We start from the raw sequence: 23,680 nt of genomic DNA on the forward strand, positions 1-23,680 counted from the left end.
GAGCAGCCAAGTGACTGCGCAGGGCTCGATGGGACACCGCTGAGTCCACGCAGGAGACTCTCCCCTAGCACTGTGCTGCCCCTTCCTGTCCCAGCTCTCACCTCTGCCCAGCTGGGCACAGAGCAGACACGATGACTGCCCCACTGGGGCCTCACGTGGCAGGGGGTGCTACAGATATACGTGAAAGGCTACTGAAGCCATGGCTGTGGGGTCTGAGTGACCAAGTGCATGCACACAGATGGCACAGATGGTCAGGGCTGTAGACAAAGCGTGGGGCACCAGGGACGGCCCAGGGAGCAGACTGGGATGTTGTGGGGACCTTGGCAGCAACCTGGGGCTATTGGCCTGTCTGTGGAAGGACTGCCTTCCCCATGACCTGTGGAGGTGGGGACAAACCCTGGTCCACTCCCTGCCAGGCTGTGGCTCACATCCCCATCGTGTGAGGACAAGCCTTCCTCAGCTCCCCCACAGCCCCCATGATAGGGCCACTTCTGCCCCCACCTGTGCTTCTGGACTCACTGCCCAGTCCCAAGAGGGCCTGGGCCACAACTCAACCACAGCATGAGCCCTGCAGGTGCCCCCTGCCCACCCCAACTGTGCCCAGCGCGCCGAGACGTACGTATCGGCTCAGGCTGTCCTTCTCCTCTGCTTTCCGCTTCTTGGCTTCCAGGCTATAGTCTGTGGAGGCCCGGTGCTTTTCACTGGCCCGGAGGCTTTCCGAGGGTGACACCGAGTTATTCTAGTAGCAAGGAGAGGACTCAGGGTCAGTAATCTGCTGCTGATGTAGCATCTCACACACACACACACAGACATAGCTAAGTGCAGGTAATACCAGCTCTCGGGCAAGGGAAAAAAATCTCAGTCTCTAGGTGTCCTGCACATCTTGGCTCAAATAGCCTTGCCAGGGAGCCTTCCCAAATTCCCCAGACTAGGCCCCCCAGGAGACGCCCTCAGAGCACCCCAACTCTCTTCAATGCCACTGTTACTGACGAGCAGCCTTGCAATGAGTCATCTGCCCCTGGCCTAGGAGACGGAGGCCCCAGCAGGGCAGGGGTCACACCTGTCTCATCCACCAGCTAACATGTGCTTAAAGAAGGGACAAGCAGAATTTGCTCTGAGTCCTGAAAGATGGATCTGAGCCCATACACTGTGGCTGTGAGCAATCATTTGCTGGATCCAAGAGGAACAGGGAGGCTAAGGTGGAAGGAGTTGCAGCCTGCCGCCAGGCCTTCCTACTTGTAGATCAGCAGCCTGGCACTTCGTGTAACCACCCGACTCCACTCTGTGGCTCTGGCTGACGGTAGAGAAACACCAGGGTTGTAAAGAGACAAAACGGACCAGTTTGAAGCCTTTCCCTCTCAAGGACGGGAAAAGCTATGAGGGCAGGCAGAATTAGCCCCTTTGCTGCAGAGGGATATAGGGGTTCTAAGAGGTTGGAAAACGTGCCCCAGGTCCCCTAGCAGGACGCAACACCAGGAAAACCCAGTTTTTCCGGCCAGAAGAGCCTAATGGATTCTCCCTTCCACTGGAAAGCAGTGAGGATGACAATGGTTTGGATTTGGAGGCCTGGGAAGAGGGGCAAACAGCTGAGGCAGGAGAATCACTCACAGGTGAGCCTGGGAACGGAGCTGTCCCAGAGGGTGGGAGTTGCCATGGCCACGGACAGGACACATTACTTGGCTGTAAGCCCCAGCCTGGGCACAGGGAGAGGGGAGCTACTGGCAGGGGCACCTGCCAGCAAACCTTTGCGCCAGGAGAATCAGACCTGGAGCAATGCCTCTCTAGGATGCTCTGGGGGTTTACTGCTTTGTCAGAGCCCAATCTATACACCTTCCCTCACTCATTCAGTCGGCCCCTCACCCATCGTTATCTGAGCACCTGGGTCAGGCTGGTGCTGCACGTCAGGAGTGGAGGATTAAACAAGACAGTCCTGCCTGCAGAAGCTTACAGTCTAGCTATAGGGAGGAAGAAAGCCATTCCAAGTGACAATCCCCACACTGCACAGAGGTGACATGATGAGGTCAAGCATAGACACAGAAGGGACATTTCTTCAGAAGGGAAGAGCATCCATCAAAGGCCGGTTGGATGAACCTTCCTATCTCCCCATTTTAATACTGGTGGCCAATCCTGGCTCAGAAGTCCCTGGGTACTACAAACAGTTAATGCACTAAGCTAAGTTAAGCAAAAGGCTGGCAGTCCAAGTCTACCCTGAGGTACCTTGGAAGAAAGGCCTGGTGATCTACTTGACCCAAAAGCAGCCATTGAAAACCCTATGGAGCGCAGTTCTACTCTGACACACGTGCGGTCGCCGAGAGTTGGCGCCAACTCAGCAGCAACTGTTGAATGCTGGCTCAGGGGCGTGGGTCACTAGAAGAGAATGGGGAGGGACTGCCGGGGGGGCGGTGTTTGGAGGGACGGGTGCAGTAACCGGCCACAGAACTTAATTTCCTTTCCTAAGCCGGTTTCTGGGAGGCCCTTCCCTGCCAAGTTTCTGCCTGGAGCAAATTAAAATGGCAGAGTTATCAAGCCTTGAAGAAAAAAATGGAGGTTATAATGGAACTACAGCCCAACCTTCCCCGCAGCCACGCAGGAGCGGGCGATGTGCGCACAGCCGCAATTCAATTAGCTGCTGCAAGCGCCGGCAGAAAAATCACCGTCATTTCATTTCATTTCCTCCCACGGCGGCGGCCACCCCGTGCTAAGCAGAGATGCTTCCAGCCCCTCACGCTGCCCCTGTCGGTGGGCGGGCAGAGAGGGGGGCGTGCGGCTGCTCCCGTTTCTCCTTGCAACCTGGTCCACGGCTGGGCTCGGGAGAACAGCGAGCTCTTTCTTCTCATGCAGTCAGGCTGAAAACCCTCACCGCTACCGAGAGTCATGTCAGGCATTTTATGTCAGGCATTTAGCGGCATCGATCCAGCCCGCCTCTGGCTGGCAGGCGGCCAAAAAACTAAGTATTTTTTATTGCTTCGGCTAGGCAAGGAAATATGAATGAAGCTACCTCTAATTGGGCTCCAGACTAACCCCTGTGGGACGGTTTCCAGCCCCTCCACCGGCCCCCTCCCACTCCGACAGCCCTGTCCTTCCTGCCACAGCCTCATCTGCTGACAACCTGGTCTCCAGAGGGCTGGTGACTTCAGTCTACACCCCCTCAGACGCCAGGCCACACGCGCATGGCACTGGTGCCGGCCTCGCAGGCTGCCCAGGAAGGCGTCCTGACTCGTTCCCTTTGGATTTTCCGAGGTCCTCTGCTCTGGGAGTCTGCGGTGCAGAGCTGCCCAGGAGTGTGGCAGAGTGAAGATCTCAGCTCGCGGGGGGCTCTCCGTGGGTTCCTTTTGGCGGAAAGTGTTCGCAGACTGGGGCACGAAGCCAGGAGTCAATATAAATGATGATGAGGACGATGGGGAGACAGGGAGAGTGTTGGGCTTCAAACACCCCTTTCACTCTGCAGCCGGTCACTGTTAACCTGGTAATCTCCTGGGCTCCATGTCAGTTCTACGTGGCTCTTCCTAACAAAGCTGAGAGGTTGGCTGGGCAGAAACTGATAAAGAGGAGTCCCTGAGTGGTGCAAATGGTTAAGCGCTCAGCTACTAGCCAAAAGGCTGGCAGTTTGCACCCACCCTGAGGTGCCTCGGATGCTAGGCCTAGGATCTGCTTCCAAAAGGTCACAGCCTTGAAAACCCTACGGGGCAGTTCTACTCAGCAGACATGGGTTGCCATGAGCTGGACTTGACTACGGCAACTAACAACAAGTAAAAATACCGAGGCTCAGAGAGACCGGGGGGCTACCTAATGGCCCATAAAGCTGGGGCCAAGTCTAAGCCTTGAGGGGTCCAGTCCAATGCTGCTTCTGCAAACCACCTCTTCAGAAAGGCCTCCGTTTGAGGGCTGGCTCTAAAGCACTCACACTGGATTTTCAACTCCCTTTATTCCTTTCTTATGTACCCAGCCATTCTGGGGCCCCAAACACGGACCTGCATTTCTGAGCATGTAGGCAAGTCAAGGGGAGCCCTGAGCAGTGCTGCAAATGGAGAGGGGAGGGGTTTAAAAGTCAGTCTGGGTCGGGGGCTGGGAAGAGAAGGGAAGGCAAGGTAAGTTGGGACGGCGGGGGGAGCTGCCCGAGGAAGCGGCTGTGGAGATGGTTAGTTAACTGCCTGACCTTCCAAGTCCTACTTAACACGAGGTAATAACCAAGCCATCCTAACAGATTAGATGGCCCAAGATACGAGGATGGTGATGAGGAATGAAATAGCTTTGCTAATCGCCGGAGGATTTTTTTTATCCAGCCTCCACCGCACTTATTCAGAAGGCTTATTCACTTGAAACAGAACCTCTGAGCCTCAGTGTGATCAGAAAGATTTACAACAAATCTTGGAGCTGGCAGACACGCAGGCGGCCTGGCCTTCATGCTTGCTTGCTAGCACTTTCTTAAACCATGTTAAAGCCCAGAGCAGGGAGCAACCTCAGGCATTCAGAGGAGCTGACGAGAATACAGAATCACAAGGGAGGCAACTGGGACATGGAGTGAAAGCCCTGCCTGGGACATGGGACATCTGGGTCCCAAGCCCTGAGTTCAGCTCAGTGATTCCACAAACTCCCCTGGCAGAGCCAGGGCTGGCCGGCTGACCTCTCAGTTAATCACCTCTCCTATAAAAGGGAGTTATTAGAGCTCATTCAGCCCAAGCTCCTTGTTTGACAAATGATGGACCAAGAGCCTAGAGAAACGAAGGGCTTTCCCCAACCCAAGGTCACTCTCAACAGGTGGCAGCCACTCCCCCTACCCCCCCCACCCCCCCGCCCCGCCGTCTGGATTAAAGTATCATCGCCACCTCTTCAGCACTGGGGCCAGGTCTCCCAGCTCCGGGCACATGCAAAGGACAAGCACCCCAGCTTCCAGCCACAAAGCAGAGCTGAAAACCCAGAGCCCTTTCTGCAATTCTGGGATTAAGTTGCCAGGTCAGAAGCCCTGGGTCCTCTTCTTCTCCCAGCCCCCAAACACATCACATGTGCCCACCACTTACTGCGCTTGGTTCTCTCTCTTTAGGGAAGAAAGGCCAGGTCAGGAGGAGGGTCAGGTCCCCGAAGACAAAAAGGACAAAAAAAGAAAGGAAAAGGTCAGTTTCAGTCCAGCTGGCTTCTGTGGTTTGCTAGTTCACTGGTTTTAAAATGGGCAGCAGGCCGGGCTCTCCGAGTCAAGCAGCGGCCAAGGCGGGGCCATTAAGTGAAGTTTCTCAGCTTGGAAATTAATCACCCGGATTCCAGCGCACCCCCTCCAACCCCGCCACCAGTCCCCTGGGGGTGCAGGGGAGGCCTTTGGCCTAGCTCTCCTGCACATGCCAAGAACGGCACCAAAATTACTGTTTAATAGACTCAGGTTTTTAAGATTCAATCTTGGGAGGGAACAGGCTATGCAAAGTGGAGCACCTGAAGGATTTGGGGGCTAGAAAATTTACCCCAGGAAAAAAAATTGGGGAGTATCCTTCATTTAGTCTTTTTTTTTTTTATATATATAATCATTTTGAATTAACACCATTCTCTTCTTCACCAAGAAGCCCCAGGAAGCTGAAGCTTCTGATTATGTGCTGTGGGGAGGCCCCTCTTCATCTGCCAAGGGACTACCCTATGTAGGGACAAAAAATGTGTCCTCCTGTTTCTATAACCTGCTACTGCCCTGAGGCCAGGGCAGGATGGGGACTCTCCATGGCCCTGGTGCCCAAAGTGAGGTGCACAGGGGGCATGTGCCAGTGCCCCCGGAAATACATTTCTGAGGGCAAAGCATACAAGGTGGTGACTTTTGAAAGGGAGTCTGCCAAGATCCAGGCCCTTTCCTTTCCCGACCCACCCAGCCCTGAGTCCCTCCTTGGTGCCAACTGTGGTAAGGGCCGGGGAGAAGGGAAAGCAGACGCTCTGATTCCAAGTCTTTCCAAGCATCTCCCTGCTGGAGTGTTTGCTACCTCCGCTAACAAGTCTTTACTGCAACACTGACTGTACACGTTTTCCACAACTGCAGTGTTGGTGAGATACGTATGCTGAAGAAAGCACCCAGTACCTTGGCCCTGTCCTCAGAGAACTAATGATCTTCTTGAGGATGAAGCACTCTGCAGGGATAGGATGCAGTGGGTACCAGTACAGGGACCAGTCATGGGAACAAGACCCTTAAACTCTGATGGGAATTTGCAAAGGGCCTCCAGTCTGGCCAGGAAGGCATCTCGAAGGAGGGGGACAGGGACTGGGCCTTGAAGAATGGATGGGGGCATAGCTAGGAAGATGAGAAGATACTTGAGTGAATACTTTTGGGCAGAGAATACCGGGTACACAGCAAGACTGGGAGCTGGGGTAAAGGGCGGAGTGTTGGTTTCCATGTGTGAGTGATTCAACAGACAGCTCTAAGTCCTTTGCTAACTCCTGGTCCTAGAGTATTATATTTGCTATGTTCACTCACCGTGGGGCCTACAGCCAAGGCACCTGCTCAGCCCTTCCCCACCCTCTCCACAGCCCTTCTCCCCACCCTCTCCCCCCACCCTCCCCCTCCCCCCTCCTCCAGCCCTCCCCCACCCTCTCCCCCAGCCCTGGGCCGTACCTCTGTGGTCAAGTTCATGGTGGTTCTTCTCATCCTTCACTGTCAGGTGGGCCTGGCTGCCCAGGGCACCAAGCGCCAGCAGCCCTGAGCTGCTCCCCGTCACTGGGGGTATCCCTGGAGGCTGGAGGCCTGATGGGTGGGGTGGTAGCTGGACCGGGGGCCCATGTGTGGCATGGGAGAGATGCTGCGCCTGGAGCTGCTGCTGCTGCAATGAAGGTGACGTGTGAGCACAGCTGAGCCACCTCATCAGGAAGGGGCTCTGCCACCCCCTCATTCCGGCATCGGGCGGCCAACCGGGGGAAAACACCCCCGAAACCTTTGCCCTTAGCTCAGACTGCAGGCTCATCTTGCTGAAGAACAGTTTGTTAACAGACGGCGGTTTAGATGCAAGATTTATGTCTACAAATACTCCAGCCCAGTTCAGGACAGGATTCCTCAATATGTGCTTCCAAGCCGGAGATAATAATGCAGGCATTGAAAAACCACAGTTGCCGGGACTCCCCCTCAGTTCAGGGGGATCCACGTTAAGCTCCTAGCGGTCACCTTGTTTGCTCATGCGCACATGCCTTCAAACGTTAGCAGCCAGCGTCTCCCACCCCAAGGCTGTATTCTGGGCAGACTCCCCAATTCTGAGAAACTCCAGGCCTGGCTTACAGAGCTGGGGTGGGCCACGGCAGAAAAGCCCAGAGAGCAGGAAGAGCTGGGGTGGGCCACGGCAGAAAAGCCCAGAGAGCAGGAAGAGCTGGGGTGGGCCACGGCAGAAAAGCCCAGAGAGCAGGAAGAGCTGGGGGCCGGTGGAATGAGAAGTAAGGTCACTGAGCATCAGTGTGGAGAATAGTCCTGGGAGGGGATGCAGGGGTTGGAGCCAGACAGACCAAGATTCAAATCCCAGCTCTGGCACTTAGTAGCTGTGTGACTTGAGAAGGTTACTTCACCTTCCTGAGCCTCAAATTTCTTTATCTGTAAAAGGGGGGAAGTGTGTCTACCTCAGAGGATTACTGCAAGATAATGTATGTAACAGTCCCTGGTACCCATGACTCCTCATTAAATGATCATGATAGTAGCTAATGTTTACTGATAGCTTACAATGTTCTAAAAACCTCACATGCATTAACTCAGTATTATCACCAACAGAACAAAACCTCCTGTCTCCTCCCATCCCCAGTTAAGGACTCCGCTCCCCTGGCTCCAGAGACCCCAGATGTACCCACCCAACACTAACCTCAGGGCCTTCTCTTTCTGCCACCCCTTTCCACACCCAAATAGCTTGGGCAGCCGTGGAACTCTCCCTGCAGCCAGGACAGACTGCCCTTTACATTCCAAAGATGGTGCCAAGACCCATGGGCATCAGGGGGCAGACAACAGAGTAGCCAAGTATTTCTTAAAGACTCAAGTATTTCTTAGGAATGGCTAGGGCTTTGGCTATGCTGGTATCCGCCCATGCACACATCTTTCTTCTCAACTAGCACAAAAGAAGGGAACCAACATTTACTGAATGCCTAAGTGAATGCCTGGGCCCTTTCCAAATGGTATCTGTAATAGAGGTACTATGCCCATTTTATAGACAGCAAACCAAGTCTGAGAGAGCTGGAGTGGGCAGCCAGGTCCAGGCCAAGTCCCATCACTAGCAAAACAGAATTTGGACTCAGGTCTGTCAATCACCCAACTTCATCCAAAGAATGGTCTTGAGGAAACTCCCAAAGCAAGAACAGTGCGGGTCGGGGTGGGGTGGGAGGCACAGAGCAAAGATGGCAGCAAGCTTCAAGATTTTATCCAATGAGAAATGGATTTCCAGCAACTAACAGACAACAGAACATAAGGAAAGCCTACAATCTGGTGGGATGGGAGATTTCAAGAGCTAGTAAGTGTTTGGGGTCAGGAGTTAAGGGTCCTGGCCTCCCCAACCTATGCTGCAAACTGCTAACCCCAGTCACCATCTCAAAGTGCCACAGCCACTACCATGCTCCTGGCATGGGAAGGCTCCATGTCTCAGCTCAGGGTGAAAAGGCTGTCACTGGGGTCTCAGGGCATCATTCAAGATCTGGCGCTGGGCAGTTTATAGAAGCTGATGATGGACATTGGTCCCAGAGTGGTCTGACCCCAGATCTCCCTGAGACATCACAGCAGAAGCAAAGCTAAGGGGGACTCCTGGAGCCAACACCTCACAGTCCAACGCAGAAATCCAAACCCTCCCAGCCAAGGAACTCTGGCTCCTGCCTGATGGGAGCTTACACCCAAGCTCATACACCTTTTCTTTTTAAAGAAAACACGATTTTTTTTTTATATTTTATTACAAAAAAATACATGCTCATAAAAAAAATTGAGAAGAAATATAGATCAAAAAATCATTTTAAAATCACCCTTTGCCCTAGAAGATTCCACTGTTGACCTGTCTAGATTTTCTTTTATGGAAATCTTTAGGAAAAAATTTTAAAGGTATATATTTCTACACAAATGGGCTCCTGTTAACCACACTGATTTTAATTTAATTTAAAGCAACTTGATTTTAATTTAAGAGCCATGTGAACAAAGAAATAAACTTGTCCTTTTTAATGGCCGTGTAGTATTTCCTGATGTGGCTGGATCCTGACATAATCTAGACACCCTGCTTGAAAATGAGTCTCCAGCAGGGGCCCATTGGTTTTAGGCCAGTTGCTCTAGGTCATTCAATTCTGCCAGTGGTAACTAGTGAAGTCCCCAAAAGCAAGGACTGGAATATTTAATCCACTTTTTCTAGGGCACAGTCAGCAAGGTCTCTGGAGGAAAAGAAGAGAAAGGGGAAGGGGAAGATGGCTTCAAAGACCCCAAAGAAGTCGCTTGTGCTTCATGGCTTCCAACAGGTATAAGTGAGAACCTGTATCTCCACCCAAAAATACTGAATCAGAACCTACAGTTTAACAAGATCCCCAGGTGATTCTTATGTATAATAAATTTTGAAAACCACTGCTCTAGGAGTGATTCTCAGAACTGGTTCCTAACCAGCAGCATTAGCATGGCCTGGGAACTTGTTGGAAATGCAAATTCTCAGCAAGCATTCGAACCACAAAGAATCAAAGCCGTGTTATACTGATTTCTTGGCTTCCTGGGCACACAGCTCAGTCCTGCCTGAAGCTTTGTACCTGTGGAAAGACATAACTGAATTGTTCCAAACACCCAAATTCTTACCTTACCAGGTAAGGTCTCCTCTCCCACCCAAACTTCCAGGCTCACCACCTTGCACAGTTCAAATGCCACCTCCTCTGGGAAGCCCTCTCCATCTTCCTGGTCAGAACGGATTGATCTAACAGCCCAAGCTCTGGAGCCGGACAGCCTAGGGTGGACTTCTAGCTCTAAGCCCTATCAGCTAGGAGTCCTTAGATAAGTCACCTGACCCCACTGGGTTTTTGTCTCCTCATCTGCAAAGCAGAGATGAGGCTAGAGCTCATCTCTTAGGGCTGTGTAAGGACCACATACATCACTCCATGTAAAGGCAAAGTAAGCTCCATTAGCAGCAGAAAGACTATGGCTGGACTACAAATATAACCCTCATTTCCTTCATCTTTATGTGATACTTGGCAACTTATATGTCATACCCAGAGATCGTGAGCTCCAGGAAGACAAGGACCTGGTCTTATCCATCCCAGCACCTCCAACGGTGCCTGATGCGTCTGCTCGGTACATGTTTGTTGGGTAAGTGAGAATGTTGGAAAAGGTATGCAGGCAGAGGCTGGAAAATAAACCAGCAGTGTGGCTCTGTTCAAAGGCAACTGCCTGCCTCCCTGATTCAAGCCTCCGCTCTAAGGCCCAGGAACTGTAGATGATTTTGACCAATCAGATGCAGCTAGAACAGTTAGTTGGGACAAAGGGCATCAATAGGGTGTCCTGCTTCCGCAATACACAAACCAGTGAACCAGCACCAAAAACTTGGAACCAAGGCAGCATTGGCTGCTTGGAAAGCAGTGGTTTTCCATGCCGTTGGGCTTCCAAGGCTGGTGGCTCTTCTGCCTTGGGGAGTCACGTACAAGTGCCTCTTTGCAAGAGAGGAAAGGAACCTTCCATGCAAACCTGATGAGCGTCTCAAGTATAACAGCCGTCACCCTGCACAGCCAGAAATCCCTCCACGGTCTCCTTCAGGTGGTTTGAAAGTCCAGTTAGGACGGGCCCAGCAGGCTTGAGGACGCAGGTACAGAAGGGCCAATCTCCAAGGCTCCTCATGGCAAGAGCAGACACCAGGAGTTGCTGGGTGGAGGGTCTGCTAACAACAGTCTTGGTTGCAGTCAGGAGTGAAACAGAAGTATTCACCCTGGCGGGGCGGAGGGAGACAGCGAGCAACGATCCACCTGACTTGCTGTCCCCACGTCACCAGCTGCAGCCCCTCTGTTGGCAGGGCCACTTCAGGCGTCACTTCCATTCCCTGGGAAGTTGAGCTCCTTTCTCTTCACCCGTCCCGAACAGCTGCCATGCCCGTAACATGTCCCCTGGCTTCAGAGGACGATGTGCTGAAACACAGTGACATCCGAGTGGGGGAGGGTGATGATGTTTTCAAATGGGAAGCTTTCCCCATGGGGAGAAGTAAAATTAATTCCCAACCTGTGGGGCGCCCTGAACTCACAGCTTGGCCAGCGCCTGTCTCCCGTTTCTACCATTCCTTCCAGTGCCAGGGTTTCTCCATCCACGATACGAAAGGAAGTCGGCAACTCTCCCTCCCACCCCCAGCTCCAAAAGAGGGGCTCGGAGTCTGCAGCCAAGCCCCATCCACGAGTGCTCACGGTACCCTCCTCTAAGGCTTCGTGCCAGACACAAGCATGTCCAAGAACATGTCTATGGGGCACACGCGCGTCCCCATGTTCCATGTGTGTGCCCAGAGCCCATGGCCTGAGCTCAGAAGGTGCCACCACTCGTAGGAGAGCCCGACAGGAGGATCTTGCTGGCCCAGCATGTGTAATTGGATTACACACATCACACTTTCAGCCTCTGTGGGTGGATTTTATGCTTCACTTAGGCTGCCCACTTGGTGGGTTAAACCTAGCGAAGTTGTCTAAGCATTTCCAGAGCCAAGAGCCACCCAGGGCTCTGAGCAGAGGACGCAGACAAGGTCCTCACTGCACAAAATCCGCACTGGCCAACCTCCTAGGGAAGACAGGTCTGGGCCTACGCTGGTTCCCTCCATTTCACATCTCTGTGGACCCCACAACTCCACAATGAATTGGAGACGTGCTTTCATGCTTGATGATAGCTTTTAATGCTCACAACAACCCTCGCCAGCCCCATTTCAGAGATGGGGAACAGGCTTGGGGAGGCTGAGTGACCCAGCTAAGCCAGAGGGGACTCAGACCCAACACTACTCTACTTGTCACCATTGCTGCCTCGCTGAGACATGGACGGGTCCTGCCCCTCATGTCAAACTCAATCGGCTGCCCTAGCTCATCAACCTCCATGAGTGAACGCCAGATGCCTAGGTATGGCTTCAAAATACCTCATGCAGTTTGTGACAAGCTACAATCCCAACCCCACTTATAAAAAAAATCAAGCCAGTGATTTAAATAATCTCTTCCACCAGTAATTCCAAAGGGAAGGCTGCCCAAACTGTCAGCGGGCAAGAGGAATGAGAGTCCTCCCACACCCCTCACCCCCAATCTAAAGACCCTGGACCGGCTAAAGCAACATAAAAAGAAGGTTCTGGAAATGGTTCATACATCAGTTCACAGAGTCCTTCATGTGAATGGGAAAGATAGGTGCTGCCTTCCCCGAGGTACTGACCAAGGGCCAAAATTTCTCTCCTTGTGCTCAAGAATCTTGTCCCTCTAAGGATGCCCAATAGTTTGGATCCAAGAAGGACGGGCAGGCAGCCTAAAGTAACAAATCTTGATAGGTGTTCAACCAGTCTTGCCTACAGGGATACTTGAGATCCCTGTGGACCCGCGGGGCGGGGTGAGATTGGCCAGCAAGCCTGGCCTCCCTCCCTCTACCTCTCCTTCCAATCCCCTTCACACACCAAGTTGACCTTGGAGCCCGGTCCTTCTCTCCAGGGAGGTCCTAGAAATACTCTAAAATTCCAGGTGATAAATACCCCATAAGCTACATCCATGCCCACGGGCGGTGGTGGTTCAGTGGTAGAATTCTTGCCTTACATGAAGGAGGCCCAGGTTCATTTTCTGGCCAGTACACCTCAGGCACGGCCACCACTCATCTGTCACTGGAGGCCTGTGAGTGGCTATGACACTGGACAGTCTTCAGTGGAGCTTTCAGACTAAGACAGAGAAGAAATGCCTGGCAATCTACTTCCAAAAATCAGTCAATGAAAACCCCATGGCTCACTGCAAAGATAAGGAGGCAGAGGAACTAGAAAACCGGAAACAGAACAGCTAGAATGCAGTTAAAGACAATGTTGACACATTGTGAAACTAATGTGTAACTAATGTCACTGAACAATTTGTGTAGAAATTGTCAAATGGGAACCTAATTTGCTGTGTAAACGTTTACCGAAAACAGAATATACTATTTATAAAACAAGCAAACAAAAAACCTCATGGATCAAAATGCTTCAATCCGAAACTGATCACGGGGATGGTGCAGGACCAGGCAGCGTTATGGCGCATTGCGCACGGGGTCACCATGAGTCACAGCTGACTCAACGGCAGCCAAGAATGTAACATACCCATGCCAGGCTCCGCTGTCCGACCTCCGAGCTGAGCAGGGGCACAGCCCCAGAATCCTCTGCTCCGTGCCCAGGACAGCCACAGTAGGACCAAGCGTGCCATATGAAACCTGCCTAGTCCTTCCTCATCTTTTCACGAATGGGGAAACTGAGTTCCAGGGGCAAGAACCAAGCCCTCCTAATGCCCAGACCAGGTTGCCTGGCTGTTTCTCCTTCCAGACAGGCAATCAGTACCACAGGGTGGCTACTATTGTTGCTAAGAGCCTCCTGGGGACCCCTCCTTGCTCTTTACTGCCCCCTCTTCTCTTCAGCCCTGGGCTCCCCTGGCCCCTGCCAGCCAGCTCCGTCTCTCCCTCAGGAGCCAGCTCGGCTGCGTGCTCTCTCCCGTCTCCTCAAGGAGGAGGAGATAAAATAAAGAAGGCCCTGACTAGATTAGCTGCCTCCCTCGCTGGAGTGCAGTCAAGCAGGGCTCCCTGGCGTGAGCATGCCTCAGCTGTCCGTAATTCCTGCCTTGTGAGGTTCTGTCAGGCGAGGCGATTAGACCGCTGCCTGCTTAATGACAGGACGATGGCTGCATTCACTCAGAGCCCGAGAAGCAATTACCTTGAAAATGGGGGTCACAGGCCCCACTCATTGGCTTTAATTGAATTCCAATATCTGCCTCGGAGCCGCCTTGACCTAACTCATAGCTTCCTAAATACTACTTAAAGGAAGTGGGGCTAATCCAAGCGGCGCTGCTTCTCCAGTTTTACTCTTTCCTTAAAACTTAGGGGAAAAAAAAAATTTCTTAAGAGGATTCTCATTCCAAAGAGGGAGGCAGATGGGGAGAAGGGACCCTATCCTGACCACCACAAGAATGGGGGGGTCAACCTGGGGCCTTAAGAAGACTCCTGTTAAGGGGGTGGGAGGAAGAGGAGAAATTTCAGAGGACAGAACTCACAGTGCATGTCCTACCCCGCCCACCCCTTCTGCAGCTATCAGCGGAACCACTGAGCTGTGAATGGTCACTGAGGCAAGGATACAGGCCACAAAGGAGGGCGGGGCAGGAGGGGGTGTAAGTCAGCCCCTGGGCCTGACTTGGCTTTGCCCCTAAGCAGCTGTGTGACCACTCAGAAAGCACGGCTCTTCTTTGGGCTTCTCTGTAAGGCGAGGGCATTGGCTTCCATCAGTGGTTCCCAGCCTGGGGCAACTTTGCCCTCCATGGACACTTCTGGTTGTCACAACTGGGAATGTGGGGGTGCTACTAGTATCTATTGGTTAGAGGCCAGGGTGCTGTTAAACATCCAGCAATGCACAGGACAGTCCCCACAACACAGAATGATCCAGCCCCAAACGTCAATAGTGTTGAGGTTGAAAAACCCAGTGGTAGATGATCTCTAAGGAGCACTGGTAGCACAATGGTTAAGCACTCAGCTGCTAAACAGGTCAGTGGTTTAAACCTACCAGCTGCTCCGCAGAAGAGAAGACCTGGCAATTTACTCCCGTAAAGACTTACAGCCTTGGAAAGCCAATGGGGCACTTCTACTCTGTCCTACAGGGTGGCCATGAGTCGAAATCGGCTCGCCAGCACCCAATAGCAGCAACAGCAGGTCATCTCTGAGTCTCCTCCCAACTTTAAAATATTACAGTTCCCCTCCGGGGGTGCTGCCTTCCCCTCACTGGCTCCCAAGACTAAACACTTCCTTGTGTTTCAGTTTCCATAATCCTGTCTGCTGCACCCCCCTCCCAGATGGGTGGGGCCTGCTCCTCCCCCAACAATGTTGGAATCCAAATTAATGCTTTCATCTTCCAGCTGCCATCAGGGGCTCAGATCAGAGGGACAGACCCACTGGGCTGCTTTTCCAAAGGACTCTGCGGCCATCACGGGCCCCAATGGCATGACTGAGGGGTTGGTATTCACCAGCATTACTGTCTCTCTGACCCTAATGTTCCAGCATTTCTAGTGGAAGTTGGGAAGCGCTAGAGAGATGAGCTGTTCCAACCGTCTCTTTCAGAGAAGCGGTAGCTGAGGCCCAAGGAAGAGAAGGGACCTGCCTGAGCTCACACAGGGAGGAACCATGATAAGAACACAGGTCTCCAAGTTTGCCCCAGAGTGAAGAGCCACCACTTATCCCACCAAACAGAAGACACTCCTGTGGCCTTCAGTGCCACCTTGAAATGATGTCCTCAGATAACAACCAAAAGACAATGGAGACCAACCAGGATCCCAGAATGCTAAGGCTTAATGAAGGGACCAGCCTACCAGTCTCCTGCTTCCCAGCCTGACCATGCTTCAGAATGAGTTGGAAGGCTTGAAAACACAGATTCCCAGTCCCACCCCCGCCCCCCCAAAAAGCCCCACCGCCATGGAGTCGATTCCAACTCAGAGAGACCCTATAGAATACAGTAGAACTGCCCCATAGGGTTTCCAAGGAGCAGCTGGTGGATTCGAACTGCCAATGTTTTGGTTACCACCCGAACTCTCAACCACTACACCACCGGTCCCACCCCTAGACTTAGGACAGTGGGGTGCATGCCCCAGAATCTTTATTGTTCAGGAGCTCCCTGGGGACCTTGACCCAACTGTCTGTGGATAGGAAGTAGTGATCTCACTGTTCACCCCCACTTTGTTATAGGATGAAAGGTGGACCCCAAGGTTAAGAGTCTTGAACAAAGTCACACTGAAAAAAATTTTTTTCTCAGGTTCATATTTTAAATATCCTTAGTCTCAAAGCAAGCAGGAGAAAAATGCTATTTGAACCCAAGGTATCCACTAAAGATGCAAGCCAGGTAGGAGCACTAAAGAGGAGAGGTTTGGCTTCCTCTTTCCACTGAGGGGTACGTAAGACCAGAAGTAGGCCTCAAAAAGCACTCTAAAGACATTCTTTCCTGTTCCCAGGTGAGATGGGACCGCCAAAGGTCAGATGGTGCTCTGGATGAAGTCAGAGAGCAGATGAAGAACGCTCAGACAGGCAGCTGAGGGCACGAGGCAGCTCAGTGACCGCCGAAGCAGCTCAGTGTACGAGGCAGCTCAGTGACCGCTGAAGCAGCTCAGTGTACGAGGCAGCTCAGTGCACGAGGCAGCTCAGTGCACGAGGCAGCTCAGTGCACAAGGCAGCTCAGTGCACGAGGCAGCTCAGTGCATGAGGCAGCTCAGTGACCAAAGCAGCTCAGTGCACGAGACAATTCAGTGCACAAGGCAGCAACACCGCACCCCCAACTTCACAGCACATTTCACATCGACAGTACAGCAGAGACTGTTCTGATCCCAGGTGGCCAAAGAAGGGCAGGCCTTTGCCAGGGGAGGGTAGACGGCAGGGCAGACAAGCCCTGGGGGAGGCATGAGGAGGTGGCCAGGTATTCTGATCAGTTAATTTGGTCAGAGTTAACCTGGTCATTCTGAGAGATGCAGCTGAAGTTTTTAGTGGTGAATTAGAGGTGACAGTTGATTAGAGGTGTCTGGCACCCCTTTAAATTTGAGGACTGGGAAGCGACTAGGGAACCAGTGGGAAAAGGGTCCCAAATGGGTCCAACTCCATAAGATGCTTGGGAAAGCCGGAGCCCTGGGGCCGCCATTCTTTGAGGCCAGCTAAGGTCAGGGTCAATCTCTGGTTATGGTAAATGAGAGGAATAAAAGGGCTATACACACAGTGAGAGGCAGACTGGGGAGTCCACGTACCCCGATGATGGCGTTCAGCTCCGTCATGGTGACCTGCTTGGCACGCTCCACCGCCTGTGCCACCTGCTGCTGGTGCTGGAGGGAACAGGGCGTGGGTTAGATGCGGCCACCTTCCCGGAAAAAGGGGCGGCAGGTGGGCTGTGAAGCACAGGGAAGCCACTCGGGACAGGCAGTCACAGAGCCCCCCACAGAAAAGACAGAAGGAGGCCCATTAAACCAGAACAGTGGTTCTCCAGGACACATGGAGGGTGGCAGGGGATTTTCCTTTTCTTCTTTAAACCTCTGTCAATGAGCATGTATTACTTTTGTAAACAAAACTTTCTTCTAATTAAGTTCTAAAAGAAATAGATGAGAAACAAAGAGATGGCTATTTGCCAACCACCTCCCTTACACATGCATACAAAAAAGCTTCTTCCCGCGAACTTGAATATGAACTGGGTATTGGATGGTATTACTGAATGATGATTTATCTTCTAAATGCGGAGCCGTGTTATAATCACGTAGGAGACTGTCCTCATTCTGAGGGACAAGGCTAACCTTGTTAGCAGTGAACTGGAAGGACGTCTCCAACTTCCATTCAAAGGGATCAGAAAAAAACAGGCACGTCTCTTTAGATACCTAATCTATATCTAACTACATAAAGAGAAAGCAAACCATAAAAAATGTTTACATGTCTAGAAAGAAATGAAGGAAGGAGGGGGAGAAGTGGGGGGGAGGGTTTTTTTTTTGTCCCCATAGAGAGAACATAAGCATTCATCCCCTTCGGGCTTGAAGCACACCTGCTGTGTACACAGCTCTCTCCCCTATTGGGCTGCAAGGTCCATGGTCGTGGCCATATCCCATTCTCAGGCCCAGGACTGGAAGGCACTGATGTGGTCCCAGCAACCACAGGAGTAGAGGAAGTGGGAGGGCGGGGCCTGCCAGGTAAGCACCCTGGTTGGAGTGAGCCCAACCTGGATGGAAACCACTAAGTTCAGCCCACCTGTCTGCCCTGTGCCAAGGCAGCCCATTGGAGACACTTCCCTCAGATTGCCCACTAACCCTGCGCCCCAAGTGGAGGCCCCTTGGAAGGTGTTTTTAAAAGACGATGTGACCAGCTGGTCATAGCTCTGGTAAGGGTGCTCTGTGCCTGGGGGCTGGGATCCGCTGTGGGTGTTGGTTTCCCTCCCAGGGTGTGGACCTTGGCCCTGGCTGACCAGCCTCCCTTGCTCCTAGACATTTCCAGGGGCGGGCATTTGGGGCACAGAAAAGCAGAGGCTGGCAATGCTGGTTTTGGTGGGCACAGAAGTACCCACACCTACCACTGGCCCAGGTGTAGGCCAGGACCCTCCTCTCTGGTCTCGGGTGGGCAGCAGAGAACCCTTCCTGTCAGAAGAAGAAGCAACCAATGCCTCTGACATGACCCGCCTGCTCGGAACTGGCTGGAGAAGGCTCTGCACATCCCAGACCCTCAATCAGTTATGCCCCAGTATGAGTGCACAGGGGGCTGCAGCGAGAGCGAGACCCAGCAGCCACTGGGCTGGTCTGGGAAGTACGGGAATGCAACAGTAAAAGAAGGTCTTACCTCTTGTGACAGGAAAGGCATGATCTGCGCTAAAATTGTGTTCAGTCTCTTCGCGATCTCTGTCTGCAAAGGAAAGGAGGCCTTGTGAAGCTTGGGCAAATAAATCAAGTCACTAAAATGACACAGCCAAGTGGAAGTACAAACTCCCCCCAAAACCACAGACCCTAACAACCGGTTCCATCCTTTCCGCCCCCAGTCGGCCTGTGGGAGGCCCTTGCCAAATCCACAGCCCAAGAAATCTCTTCCACCTCCCCTGCAATCAGGATGCCTCCTTTTGGGGAGCTCCCGTTTCCTATCAGAGACGGAGTGGTTCAGAATAGAGTTTTCATCCCCTGGATGGAAGCCCTAATTAAAAGCAAAGCTAACATGAAACAAAAACAACCCCCTCCCCCCAAAGCCCAGCAAAACCTATCACAAGGGGGAACAGCAGTGTGGTGAGAGGCAGTGGCTCTGTCCAGTAGCCCCCAGTGGGGCAGAAAGACAGGATGGGACTAACTGGGAGGTACTAGAAGAGAGCTGCTGGGGTGCAGGCTCAAAAGGGGCAGCCTCACCTGTGGTGATATGTGACTCAATGGGGCTCCCCTGCCCCCACATTCACTGCTGCCTCTCCCTCACCCACACCAGTGCCTCTCCCGTGTTGCTGCTGTTGTTTGCCGTCCAGTCAATTCGGACTCAGAGTGACCCTATATGACACAGCAGAGCTCCCCTATATGGTTTCCTAGGCTGTGATCTTTACAGTAGCAGATTCCCAGGTCTTTTCTCCTGAGGTGCAGCTGGTAGATTTGAACTGCCAACCTTTCAGTTAACAGTCCGTCACTTAACTATTGCATCACCTGGGCTTCTATCTCCCTCATAATGTGCACTGCCCCCCAAAACTCCTGAAATAAAAACCAGTTGCCTTTGAGCTGACTCCAATTCATGGCAGCCCCATGTGTTTCAGAGTAGAACTGTGCATAGGGTTTTAAATGGCTGTGACATTTTTCCAAGGCACCTCTGGGTAGATTTGAACCACCAACCTTTCAGTTAGTATCTGCGTATTCAACCATTTGTGCCACCAGGGACTCCACATATGTGCCACTCAGCCTGAAATCTCACCATTGATGTTCAGTTTTTAGGGCAAAGTACTGCCTTCTCTTAAGAAATTTCTTCCCGAGGTAACTCATTAGATCCCTAAACCCTTACAGAGATTGAGCATAGAAAGGCAGATCAATTCTCTCCCCCTACCCCCAGCACCCCTGAAATGAACACATTCAGATAAACATCAACTGCTTTCCACCAGCGTCCCAAGCAAGCCCCAGCATGGCCTCCAGACCTCAGATCAAGAGTGGTGCTAAATGGTTAACTGGGTCTGGCAGAAAGGCCTAGACCACTGATAGACAATGCTCTGAATTGCTTTTCTTATCTCATTTGAAATCCTGAGCCCCAGGACTGGGGTCCCAGAGCTGACTTCAAAGCTTTCATCAGCACATAGCAATCTTTCGAAGACAAAACCATGGCAACAGCGTTTAAAAATCTGTGATCATCTGCATGTCAAATGTGTCCGGCTGAGAAATCTTGGTGCGCTTAAAATAAAAACACCGCTGTCTGAAGGCTTTACAAACAGACCCTGGACCTGGGGAGAATTCCTGGGGCTAGCAGCCCCCATCCCCTACTCCCCACCCGCCCTGTGGCCACTGACAAGGACGCCCTCTGATTTGTGAGGAGACCAGCCATTGACTAAAGAACCTGGTGGGCTTTTGCAGCCTGGGGCCTAAGGCTGCTAGCCCCAGCAGACAGGGCTCTCCAACATACAGTCCGCCCATCACACTGCGGCGGGGGGTGGAGGGGGGGTCACGGGCAAGGGTCAGGGTTCTGCCTGATTCAATACCCAAGATCTTTGGAACAGGGCTGGTGTTTCCCAACAGGCACTGTTGTTGGCATTGGTGGAACAATTCTTTGCTGTGAAGGACTGTCCTTCATATCTTAGGCCAACAATACCACTGTTAGCAATGGCCCATACTTCCAAACTTCCTGGGGTGGGAGGAGTATCACCCCAGCTGAGCCCCACTGGGACTCACAGCTACATCTGTGGTAAACTCCAGCAAAGACACTGTACATCAGGCTTTCTCGGCCTGGGCACTACTGACATTCTGAGTTAGACAATTCTTTGTCGCAGGGGGCTGTCCTGTGCATTGTAGGATTTTTAGGCACATACCTGGCCTCCACCCACTAAATGCCTGAAGCACCCTCTACAGTCATGGCAACCAAAAATGTCTCCAAACTTGCCAAATGTCCTCAGGCAAAATCACCTGCACTCAGAAACCACTGCTGTGCATTATGGATTTAGGGCTTAGCCTCAGCCTCGCTTTTGTCTTAATTTTCCTCCTCCTAGATTCCCTTCTTTAACTTTCTAAATCTTCATGAAGTGCCTCATTTTTTTTTGCGGGGGAGGGGAAGGTGGCAAGTTGTGCATGCATTAGTATACAAATAAAAACAAAGAAATGCCCACCATTCACACCATCAAGGAGCCTGGGCTGATCCCTAAGTAACTATTGTATAAATTATTAATCTGGTAAGCGAGGAGAGTTCTCCAAAACAGAGTTTTTTTCTCATTTGTTTCCTCGTTCCGCCCCCAGATCGATGGACAGTGGGGAATGGGGAATGAATGGTAACAGTCAGGGTTCTGTATGACAGGATTTACTGAGACAGACTCAGTGAAGTCTGTACTGCAAACCCAAATTGCATAGAGCAAAACATTCCTCACTTGGCAAATGTTTACTGAACATCTGTTACGTGTCAAGCATTAAGAGTTGAAAGATATATTAAAAACAAAAATCAAACAAACAAAAAGAAATAAAATAACCCTGCCTAATGTTGCTTAGGAAGCTCATCGGTCCCAGCCCTCTTACCTCAAATAACCAGTAGAGTAAGTCTAGTACACAGTAGGTGCTCAATACATGTTGAGCCAAAAGAATATTACAGATGTCCCCTGCATTTAATTTTGGAGACTTTATATTGCAGAGTGCCCCTGGCCATGGACCTGGGCCTGCTGCAGGGTGGACAGCATCTGTGGGAGGGGCTGTGGTGGAGGGAGTGTTGACAGACAACTCGGGGGGTAGGGGGCAAGCAGCAGCCCAGGCCCTTTGCCAACATGGTGAGACGGCACAGTCAAGCCAGACCAACCACAGGCCACCTCGTGGGCCTCTGGCGGCTGCCCACTCCCCACAGCCAGGAAGACAGGGGCAGACTCTGCAACTTCCCAGTCCCTTCAGCCAGCTCAGCAACTACGACTCTCACAATGTCTGCCAGGGGTTCAGGGGGTGATGAAAGGGCTCTGGCTGTTGTCTACTTCCTCTGGTAAATAGGTCAGGGGTCAGGGTCTTGGTAGTTGAAGAAAAAATGAAGAGTGGCTGACCTTTCCCTTCCTCACACCCTTTAGCAAACAGAATGTGGGAGGCCGTGGCCACAGGCTTCCCACAGGCGGGATTTTCCTGCAGAGCCTGGTCTGGAGCCCAACAACCTCTGGCTATGAGGAAAAGGGGGTTGCCAGGATTTCACATTGCCATACCCAATTCAAGGCTTGCCATCCAGGCCACCAGGTGACCACAGTCAGGCTGCTCAGAAGCCCTGTGGCTGGCTCAGGGTATGTTCCCCCTCAGATTCACCCTTCCACCCCACTGAAAGTAGTTCCCACCTCCTCACCTGCCTCCTGACACAACAAAGATCAACCATGGATGGTCAGAACAACACCATGCATATGGAACCACCCAGAAGCCTGGGTATCCCATTCAGGCTGTCCCCCATGGAGCCCGAACTCAATGAAGAGAGGCCTCTCTGTGCAGCAGGAGAGTCATAAGACAGGACTATACAGGGCTGGGGGCTCGGGGGGTGGGGGAGTGGTTTCATACTTAGAGAACTTTTATAATAAACCAGGCCTTCCCTGTTCTTGGGTCCTGAGGCTTTTACTGGGGAGGGTGGGATAATGCAAATCCCATCCCTCTCAGCTGTAATTTTTTCATCACCTGGTGTTGAGTGGTATTCTCCTCTTGGACGCCCCAAAAAGTGGAGGCGGGGATTGAGGCTTACTTATCTCAATGACCCTGAGAATGGCCTCAGTACACTCTGATGAGTCAAAGAATAAACAGGAAAACTGTTCAGTAAATAATTTTTTTAACATTGATTTTTTGAGGGTAGTGTTTGGGAGAGGAGAAGTTCCTGGAACTGGGAAGCTGGCCGGACAGAACCACTGTTAACAACAATAATTAACAGCTAATATCTGCCGACCTAGGTGTTACAAGATTTTACGCATATGAAATCATGATAACCCTAACATGGAAGGCACTTATTAAAATTCCCACTTTTCAGATGAGGAAACTGATGCTCAGCAATGAAGCTACTTCACTAAATAGCTTCCTACCTTTTCCTACCAAGAAGCCGAATTGTTGTATTTTTGAGAGAACTTAGAAGAATATTTTTGAAAGGAAAACGACTATCAGGGTTAATAATCGACAGCATTTTCGATTAGGATAGATGTTAACACAGCATTCGCTCCAACTCAAACAGCTCTAAACATCAGTTCCAAAAAAGGAAAAAAAAATCAAGACATGTGACTTCAACTACTGAAACATGTCATAAATCACAAACTGGAACTAGATCACACGTTGGACAATTCCTTCTGGAAATTCAGCAATATCTGTTATCAACAAGGCAGCTGTGGTTCACGAGGCCGACTTCCATCCTTTCCGCCATCTTGGTCCCTTCCAGCCACCGCCTCTGAGCCAAGCCCTCAGAAGCAAAGGTGAGGGGTAGTGGATGCTGGGAGACGGGCAGACTGCTTCCTTTGGAAAGCACTTTGGAAAAAGGTGTTTGGGGAAGCTGGCACTACCTTTGAAAGTTTCTTTTCAAGTGTGGTTCAAAGAAGGCGGCTGCCTGCGCTGGTGGAAAAACATTGTTCCTCAGAAGGAACTAATTTACTAGACACAGACAGAGAGCAAGTTCAGAGAAACGTGCACAGAGGTCCTGCTAGATTCAGAATCTGCGCTGCCAACTGGGCGCTGGGAGTAACATCTGCCCCGCATCTCTGTTGAGGTTATTAGGAAAATAAATGACAGAAACAAGATAGTGGGGGGCAAGTGTAATTTTCTAAAGAGCAATCTGTTCCATGTGCTTTAGTGGCTCCCATTTGCATGATCATCTCCTCATTAAAGCAGGACCTCTAAACATCTTGCTGTAAACTCGGGGCACTTGAGCATTCTAAAAGTATAT

At 51.6% G+C, this 23,680-nt stretch overlaps 1 protein-coding gene across 11 annotated transcripts in view; it reads right to left on the reverse strand.

The window, feature by feature from the left end:
* TLE3 (TLE family member 3, transcriptional corepressor) overlaps positions 1-23,680 on the reverse strand; it is a 60,960-nt gene that overhangs the window by 13,856 nt on the left and 23,424 nt on the right. For 4 of the 11 annotated variants that reach the window (XM_049905540.1, XM_049905548.1, XM_049905543.1 and 1 more), the window contains 5 exons: positions 18,437-18,499; positions 16,873-16,947; positions 6,578-6,779; positions 5,019-5,035; positions 620-739 (listed from right to left, as the gene is read on the reverse strand). In XM_049905540.1, coding sequence (XP_049761497.1) covers positions 620-739; positions 5,019-5,035; positions 6,578-6,779; positions 16,873-16,947; positions 18,437-18,499 — 477 coding nt within the window. Of the gene's footprint in view, positions 1-619; positions 740-5,018; positions 5,036-6,577; positions 6,783-16,842; positions 16,948-18,436; positions 18,500-23,680 lie in introns of all 11 variants that reach the window. The other 7 variants (XM_049905538.1, XM_049905544.1, XM_049905541.1 and 4 more) reach the window with 3 other exon arrangements.

The sequence above is a fragment of the Elephas maximus genome, chromosome 13 (genome assembly GCF_024166365.1).
Source record: "Elephas maximus indicus isolate mEleMax1 chromosome 13, mEleMax1 primary haplotype, whole genome shotgun sequence".
Taxonomy (NCBI): domain Eukaryota; kingdom Metazoa; phylum Chordata; class Mammalia; order Proboscidea; family Elephantidae; genus Elephas; species Elephas maximus.